Raw genomic sequence first — 9,399 nt, forward strand, 5'->3', positions numbered from 1 at the left:
TAGTGACGGCGGATCCGGATCATGAGACGGAAATAATCAGAAGAATAAGAATGGGCTGGGGTGCGTTTGGCAGGCATTCCCAAATCATGAACAGCAGGTTGCCATTATCCCTCAAGAGAAAAGTATATAATAGCTGTGTCTTACCAGTACTCACCTACGGGGCAGAAACCTGGAGGCTTACTAAAAGGGTTCTACTCAAATTGAGGACGACACAACGAGCTATGGAAAGAAGAATGATAGGTGTAACGTTAAGGGATAAGAAAATAGCAGATTGGGTGAGAGAACAAACGCGAGTTAATGACATCTTAGTTGAAATCAAAAAAAAGAAATGGGCATGGGCAGGACATGTAATGAGGAAGGAAGATAACCGATGGTCATTAAGGGTTACGGACTGGATCCCAAGGGAATGGAAGCGTAGCAGGGGGCGGCAGAAAGTTAGGTGGGCGGATGAGATTAAGAAGTTTGCAGGGACGGCATGGCCACAATTAGTACATGACCGGGGTTGTTGGAGAAGCATGGGAGAGGCCTTATCCCTGCAGTGGGCGTAACCAGGCTGATGATGATGATGATGATGATGATTTCAAAAGCTACTTAGAAGGTCACCATTTCCTGCTTTTCACTGGCAACCGAGCGTTAACCTACCTCTTGGAATTAACCCAGCCTAAGGGCAGGGCGGTGCGTTGAATCAGTGAAATAAAGCAGTGAACTTTCGATGTAGGCCATTTACCTGGTGATATGGTCCCTGGTTGCCATTATCTTTCAAGAGAAAAGTGTATAACGGCTCTGTCTTACGAGTACTCACGTACGGGGCAGAAACCTGGAGGCTTACAAAAAGGGTTCTACTTAAATTGAGGATGACGCAACGAGCTATAGAAAGAAGAATGATAGGCGTAACGTTAAGGGATAAGAAAAGAACAGATTGGGAGAGGGAACAAAGGCGAGTTAATGACATCTTAGTTGAAATCAAGGAAAAGAAATTGGCATGGGCAGGGCATGTAAGGAGGAGGGAAGATAACCGATGGTCATTAAGGGTTACAGACACGATTCTAAGGGAAGGGAAGCGTAGCAGGGGACGGCAGAAAATTAGGTGGGCGGATTAGATTAAGAAGTTTGCAGGGACAACATGGCCACAATTAGTACATCATCGGGGTAGTTGCAGAAGTATGGCAGAGGCCTTTGCCCTGCAGTGGGCGTAACCAGGATGATGGTGATGTTGATGAAGCTCCCTGATGCAGATGCTGTTTCCCGGTTCCAAATCTCAGAAGGGAGCACATCTGTTCATGGACACCTTTACAGCTTGTGGGAAGGCACTGAACATTGCGATAATGATTGATTTGCGATAATGACAAATTCCGCGTGCCGAGAAATTTGGTGGAAAAGGTTTTGAAGCTGTGACATGAGAGCCCAGAGTCAGGAGAGCATGATGGTTTCTAGATAATTTATTGGAAGATAAAACGTCGATTCAAGTCGAAAAATATGAAGGAAGATATCAGGAACTACGTGCAATCCTGGCACCAGTGCCAGATTAACAAGGCCAAGTTGCTTATAGATGAATTACGGTCACTGTGATATACACTGTAGTATTGAGTGTGTAATCTAAACGGTTGCTGTTGCTGCAGCATCACTGTCGCGGTTGCTGCAGCATAGGAACTCATGATACCCGGCGCAGCAGCATCGCGACGTTCGCTGCGGCACTTTCCATTATGATCCGAAACATTTGCTGCTGCACCCTCTCTGAAACCCGCGGGTCTGCCGCACTTGCTCGTCTATACGTTAGTGTCACAACAGCTTGCCAACCCACGACGCCACCCACTGGCATTTAGGTAATGCGGAATACATCTGTCGCTGATAAAAGCGCAACTACTGCAATATTTAACTATCTTGTTCAGTGCGTCTTCCACGCAGAGCGTCACTGTAGTCAAGATTTAGTTTTATGTCAGGTGGTACTAAGCTCTTCTCAAATGGCTCTTCCGGACCACCTTCAGTCACACTTCGCTCATCGTAGAGGTAGGGCGTGTATCGGGTAAGCTCATGAACAACACTTTGCAGTGTGATGAATGTGGTTTAAATCATGCATCCGCAACATGAAAGGGGTGCGACGTATTGCTAACGCATTTGTCTAGCATCTTCCACTAAATTGTCACTGATTTCTTTTTCATAGCTTCTTCCTCTCTTACAACGCAATAGGCTCGTACGAGCCATTTGCATGAGCTGATCGTGCAACGTGATTAGCGTTCTCATTGGCCGTAATGCCATAGTGTCCTGCTACGTCAATGAAAAGTGGCGTGATGACCAGATCGCTAACAAGAATGTAGGGTTGACTCAGTTGATGCAAGAAAGGCCTCTTTAGACGTTACTGGTACAGTCGTTCGTTTGTAATGGGCTTGTTGGGAATCGTGGGGATGTCTAAGTATGATCGCATTCTTCTCTAGTCAGGAAAAGTATACGAGCCATGGTTTACATTAACCCGACAAATTTTCATGCAGCTTCTCCCCGTGGCATTAATTTTGGAATAACGCAGAGTTTACGCAGCACAGTTCACACTATTTTGTGAACCTTTTTGACGATCCTAAGCTGCAAATAGAGACTTTCAGCATGTCCGCTATTTCAGCAAACAGGGGCGGTTTGGGCTGATTGCCGGATTGGCGCGGGCGTAAACGTGAGCGGCCAGAGCGTTGCAGCCACGTGGTGGCGTAGAGTTAAACCACGCAAACACAGAGCTATAACATCAGTAACCCACTATATCCTGATTCGCTGCTGATGCAAATCTTTGGCAGCGGCGTAATCATGTTCGCATTTACGCCGCTGTAGAAAATTTACACAGCACCTAAGCAGAATATAGTAATTACCTTTATGTTTGTGTGGTTGAGCTTTGTGCCACCAGCTGGCGCCACTAATCTGACCACTAGTGTTTACGCCCCGCTAAACCGGCAAACCGCCCGCGCTTGCCGGAATACCGGATGCACTAAAATTCTCCAACAAGTTCATATCCAGCCAACAGACTGGCGCTCAAGGGAGAATCCAAGATTTAATGCGATAAAGTTAAGGAGCCTATGTCGCGGAAAATTGGGCCTCGGTGTCGGCGTCAGCGGAGATGCCGTGAGCGAAAATTGCCGTATATATTTAGGTATCTTTATGTGCCACGCCTTGATATATGGCATGCGGTATATCACGGCTATATTACTAGACCATTCGAACACAAACTTTCATCATACCTTGTCTTACATTCATGACAAAGTTATTCCTCGGAATTTTGGAAATTACAGCCCGCAAACAAATGTTATGAAACAAAACACCGAGAGCACATGCCTTTGATGTTAAATCTTCTCAGACTTCATTATTAAGAGTGCAAAACAATGACAGAAATTTCAAAATGATGTGTTTGTTACCGCGGTTACGCTACTACCTCAAGGAGTGGCCCCCGCAAGATGCCGGGTTTCCACCAGATAGCTCGCCTTCGTGTATACCGTTCGCCGCCAGCTTTTCAGGGTTAATATTACGGTTGCATGAGCTGCGGTTGCGGGGAAGCCAGAAAGCCAATCAGGGATTTTTGAATGGTATAGCTTGCCACTCTTAAAAGATAAGCTTAAGCATCCTCCAAATTTTCCTGTACAATTGATTTGTCCTTTTAGACCAAGTCCGAAGCTTTTTAAAAACTGCACATACTTAAGCTTGCCCATGAGTCGATAGCATATAGGCGCGACAACATTTCTACTTTCCTCAGCCTAACGGCGTATTCTCTCGTTCCGTTAGGCGAAATTTTTATAAGCGTAGATTATGGACGCCATAACGTAAAGCTTCTCCAAACTGTTTCTATTTAATTGCTACAATTACACCTCTACGATTAGTCAAAATATTGCGCGATGCCCTTACTTCGCCTGTCAGGGATGCGACGTCACGAAAACTGCAAAAGCTCATCTGGTATAAGATGTATGCACAATAATAATGTCACATAAGACTAACAGAGGAAGAAATTTGGCAGAAACACTAAGGACTGCTTGCGTGTGGGAAAGCGAAAGCATTATAGTCCATTTGATTAAACGTTTTATAGCGCAGCCCCTATGCACCCGTTTCTGCGTTGAGCTTACGAAGGACTCTGGTGTTCCTCATAACCGAGCGAACGAAAACAGCAACAGATGAAAGAGCGAACGCGTATAACAGCGGGAGATGAAAGATGGTGAGAGAAGAAAGAGCGCGATCTGGAAACCAGAGGAGGAGGGTGCAGTGGAAGCATAAGGAGAGAAGCGGAGGTGGAGCGTATGCTGAAAGGGCAAGGAGCAAAGTAGAGACCAGGCATGCGGCGAGCGCTATAGAAACAAAGTGCTGACGCATGCGCTAGTTCTGCTGCGCCGCCGCCGCTAAAGAATGAGCTCCACGCGAGTGACTCATTCCCGTGTTCATGCTTTCCTTCTGAACAATTAGAGACGCAATCGGTGAAAATGAAGAAGCTGCGCCTGCCGCTGGTGCTAAACAAGCTGCCCGAACAGAGACCCAGCGCTGCCGCCGAGAGGACCCTGTCGTTCAGTATAGAATTCTTTCCCGCAATATATGGCGAATTGAAAACACCTAACCAGTTGCGCTCAAAATTGCCGTAAGAGAGTATGGCAATCGCGGGTGAATTTTTTTCGCGCGTTCTTATTAGACGCGAGCCCTCGCTTGCTCTCTAACTACGCCACGGTAACGTGAGATCGAAACATGCGAAGCATCTGAAGCATTCGCTTGTTTCGAGGAGTTCGTAACTCGAAGGACCGCTCAGTGGCATTCAATTGGACATGAATGATTTTCTTTATTTACTAATTTTATGCATTCCTAACGTGGCGCCGCTTCCTGCCTATTGGCTGCACCGTCACGTGCCCAAGGACGCACGCACTAGGCGACACGTTTAGTCAGCCAGAACCGTGGCGCCACCGTGGCGTCGGGGAAGCGTGCTCTTCTGGCGCCACGCACACCCGGGTTCGACTCACACCCGTGCCAAATTTTCTGCTCAAGCGCAACAGTTTATTTTGTTGGAGGGAACCTCCGTGAGAAGTTTGAAGTGAATTCCAGCATTTCTTTGTGGTGTTCTTACTCTTTGCACCGTCGGCTATTTCTGGTACCATGAATCGATTACGAGGAATTTTAGTTTAAGGGGCCATATAATGGCCTCGCATGAATAATTTCCGATTCCACACCTTTTTTTGCTATCTGCCTCCGTTTAAGGTCAAAAGCTTTCGGGCTGCGGCCACTTCGCCTTTTTGTCACCAGAGGTCACAAAGCGAGAAAACTCACTAGGCCAAAGGGACTTAATGCATGAAACAATAAACAATATGCCGCAAAAAATCTGATTTTTCTTTTTCAGAATAGCCGGACACTACCCGGTTTCGATCGCAATGGAACGCCCACTGATTGCTCTGGTATTGGCTACTCGGAGATGCTAGGGGAAACTATTTTACGTGCAGTAACAAGTATTGCGGGGCAGCATAATGTAGTGGATACCTTTTTACGCATATGGATGCGTGTATCCGCCAACTTTTCTTAACTGAGGATTCATTTTAGTGGTATTTTTAACTTTCCTGACGACTTCAACCAACCACTGCAAGGTAAACAAGCGGAAGCGGGCCCTTCGCAGACGCCGGCACTACTCTCCTCAATTGGTTGCTACTTTCACTGCACTAGCCTGGCCCCAACTAAAGCTTCTCCACTCCTGTTGGCTCCTCGGCTCTTGTCAGCCATGGAAAAAAATAAAACTTCTTCCAGAGGGCCCGTGAAAGAGCGGAGAGGCTTGGCCTCCCCATTCCGACATGGGAGCAGCCAGCGGCGAGCCGGGGGCCCCAACGGGTCTCCACCGGCTAGTCCCTCAGGACCTGAATAAAAGTTCATTGTCTGTCTGTCTGTCTTAAGGCCGGCAATAATATTAGCTTCAAAACGAAACAAAAATGTTCCGTTATAAACGAGGAGAGTGTTTTATTGGGTATTTGAAACAACGTTACTGGTGACTACGCGATGCTTGCGTCGGCGGTTACGTAAACGTGACGTCAGGAGAGGGGAACAAAAGCAGGCTGGAATAGTTTTACGTTAGAGGGCCGCATAGATTCCTTGTATGCTACGAAGCTTTATTCTTTTTCTTCTTACTTCGCAGGATATTACAGAGATACCTATGGCGACTACAACGGGCTGCTCCATTTGATGGCTGCTCTCAATGCATTGTTCCTGTGCATTTGGGTGGTGAAGCTCGTCACTCAGAGGAAAACCGGGTGACTATGACATCTCAGAGTGCACACCATGTGGGTGTATCACACTGTTCTACCAATAAAAATGCCAACTGTATATGATACATACCTGCAAACATGCCCAGAGGCAAAAGCAGAACTTTCTCGCTTGCTGTAAGCAGTAAAGTCTTCATGCGCTGTTCCACACGCCAGATGCTCTGTTCAAACAAAAATAACTTGAATATTGGTGTTCACAGAAGCAGCTGAACACTTAAGTGAGGTAAAACAATACTTCAAAACTGTCAGGCAAAGGGAAAAAAATTGGGGATTTCGACAAGATGGCGAAGTATTGGCAGCGAATGCAAGCTTAAGCTATGCGCTCGAGACGCTCGGATAGTGTTCCGGAAAAGTTCCATTGGCGATTGACCTCGCGAACGCGGGTTAAGGGCAAGCGTGGAGACGCCGCGAACATGCAAAACACATGCGACGCACAAACGGAAAGGGCGCGAAAGAGGTCGCGGATACTTCATTAATCTCGCCGATGCAACGCCGGGAATGCCACAGGGAAAGTGCATATTCCTATACCAGCGGCTATTAGAGGCGAGGACTTACGGAGTCGCCATCTGCCGAAAGCACCACCTCCCTCGCGTTGTATGAGAGATAACGCGGCGCGCTCCTCATCGGTTTGGCTTACAGCGCTCAGCAAAAACACCACCCTGCGGCCCTCCTGGAGATTTCTGTAAGTACTCTTAACACAAGGGAAGCTTTTACTATAAAAATAATAATCTTGGACAAACGGAAAACATTGAGTCGTTTACAGACGCTATCTCTTTACCGAATACGTACAGTGAACGCCACTGCGCGCGGTCGCAGCAATGGAGTCTCCCCAACCGCCTTCTTGCGTGAAAGGTAGGCAAACGCTTAGAGCAAACTATGTCAAATATGTGCTTATAGTGGGCTGTCTGTATAACTGAATGGGACATAACAGAATGAAGCCTCATGGAGCGATCGCATGGGTTCGCAGCGACCAACAGCGCGTCCGCTTGCATGTCCGCGCACAATGCTTTGCTTTCGCTACGAGCGTGTTTTCGCACCGTGCCGTGAGCTTTAGGCCACAGAACATGAGCACATGACACTACACAAGCAACAATTGTTACGTGGACGCTATCAGAGCTGTTCAAAAATAATTTCGTTAAAGAGACTTCGACGCCTACGGCGACTGTGATGCGCCGTCGCGACGATTCAATCTTTATTTTTCTAAATTCTTGGACGTCCCAATATTATTTCTCAAGCTGCGTCGCACAGTATGTTTATAGGTCTTCTCGGCATGTGATTTCCCGCTGCTTCTTTTTTTGTAATGCAGTGCATTAATTCATAACACAAACATGACCATCTGCCCTGCCTTCTTTAATGTGCTTCTTACCGCTTCCTTTCCATTCCAGTGAACTTGCTAGAATCAAGCCTGAACAAGTTCATAGACCAAATAAAGCGTCATGACACTAGCGGAGCAGCGAACGCGGGCGAACATTTCAGTGGGCGCTTTCTGCTACTCGCCGAACATCGCAGTCCTGACGCCCTATCAGAAATATTCCTCGCTTGCTGCATACCCGAGTTACACCCGGTGGCTCTTTGATGGTTCTAAGTTTCGAGATACAACCTTCATGCAGCTTCTTGTCCTACGGCTACGTTTGAATGAGGCTGACACCAGCCTCCGTTAAGACATCTTGTTAAGATGTCTGCTGCTTAAATCTTGCTTACGCGTCTTTAGAATGCCGTCAGACGACGGCTAGGGAACATTTTGCGTAAGCGTAGGGAGGATGTTTGTGCTAATCTGTTCCTGGATATGTGTAACATAACACATTTTGGTGCTTTTCTCGGTTTACACCGCTGTTACATATCTAGCATCCCAAAATGACTATACCTAGTATAAATACGTCCACTTGATATACTGTCATAGCGTCTATGCGTACATCACACAAGAAAGCATGGATCGAGGGTGATATCAATAACGCTAAACTCGATTCACAACGCTTACTTGCATAGGCATAAATCAATCGAAAGTTCGGTGAATACACAAATTGGTTCATAACAAATGCAAGGACAGGCATAAACACACGTGAAAAACGCCCACGGGCGCGAATAACGCGCTATATACTGACGCATAGCTTTCGCAGTGTTTCAATGCTTTTTTTAAAGAGAGTTACCAATAAGCAGCTGATTTTATTGCTAGTACTTCTTCATAAGAACGTGAAATAATTTGATATCTATGCTATAGAACTATTTATCGGCCCTACAACCCTTGCGGCAGAAAACGCAACAATACACAGGGACCCGGATATATGGAGTGTTTCAGCTAAGTCGCGCTGGTGTTTAAAACACTCTAAGATGCACTCTAAGATGACGCGTCTAATTGCTTGGTACTCACTTTTTTATGTAGTGTGTCACGCTATTCTTTTGTATTTTGTTTGTTTAGATAATTAAGACTAATTAACCAACTCCTGAAGCAATGAATCGGGAAAAGAAAAAGAAATGGGCATGGGCAGGACACGTAATGAGGAGGGAAGATAACCGATGGTCATTAAGAATTACGGAATGGATTCCAAGGGAAGGAAAGCGTAGCAGAGGGCGGCAGAAAGTTAGGTGGGCGGATGAGATTAAGAAGTTTGCAGGGACAACATGGCCACAATTAGCACATGACCGGGGTAGTTGGAGAAATATGGGAGAGGCCTTTGCCCTGCGGTGGGCGTAACCAGGCTGATGATGATGATGTGTTATGTAGAAACTCCATTCAAGTAACCCTGCAGGGGCGTCTGCGTCAGCAGGCGTTTGGTGTGTTACGACACCACGTAGCCGAGTACACGAGGCTTAGACCCTCCCGCGTAAAACCGTGCGTGGCTTAGCCGTGTCCGGGTTAAAGGGGATCCTGGAGGTTGAGCCAATGCCGGGTGTTTCGACCTATAAAGCCCCCTGGCGGAGGCAACACACCTCTTTGGCCTCTGCTTCACGAAGATGGCATCCCCGGACTGACCCACCCGGGGGAAATCGGTAGTTGCCTTTTCCTGTCTCTATCTTCCTCCAGCCTTCGTCTTTCTCTCACTTTTCATCTCTCCTATCTTCTCCTAGCTTCCACTTACGTGCAATTTTTCAAGGCAGCAAGGGTTAACCTTGTGTAAGTAGCCAGCCGAGGTCATCTCATATTTCGTTGTAGTTA

General features: G+C 46.8%; 1 protein-coding gene across 2 annotated transcripts in view; it reads left to right on the plus strand.

Annotated features, from left to right (window-relative positions):
- The window catches only part of LOC142590543 (monocarboxylate transporter 3-like), an 83,303-nt gene extending 77,010 nt beyond the window's left edge, over nucleotides 1-6,293 (plus strand). For both annotated transcript variants that reach the window (XM_075702744.1, XM_075702745.1), the window contains one exon: nucleotides 6,119-6,293. In XM_075702744.1, coding sequence (XP_075558859.1) covers nucleotides 6,119-6,237 — 119 coding nt within the window. In that variant the 3' untranslated portion in view covers nucleotides 6,238-6,293. The remainder of the gene's footprint in view (nucleotides 1-6,118) is intronic.
- Nucleotides 6,294-9,399: the final 3,106 nt, after the last annotated feature.

This window comes from Dermacentor variabilis, chromosome 8 (genome assembly GCF_050947875.1).
Source record: "Dermacentor variabilis isolate Ectoservices chromosome 8, ASM5094787v1, whole genome shotgun sequence".
NCBI classification, from domain to species: domain Eukaryota; kingdom Metazoa; phylum Arthropoda; class Arachnida; order Ixodida; family Ixodidae; genus Dermacentor; species Dermacentor variabilis.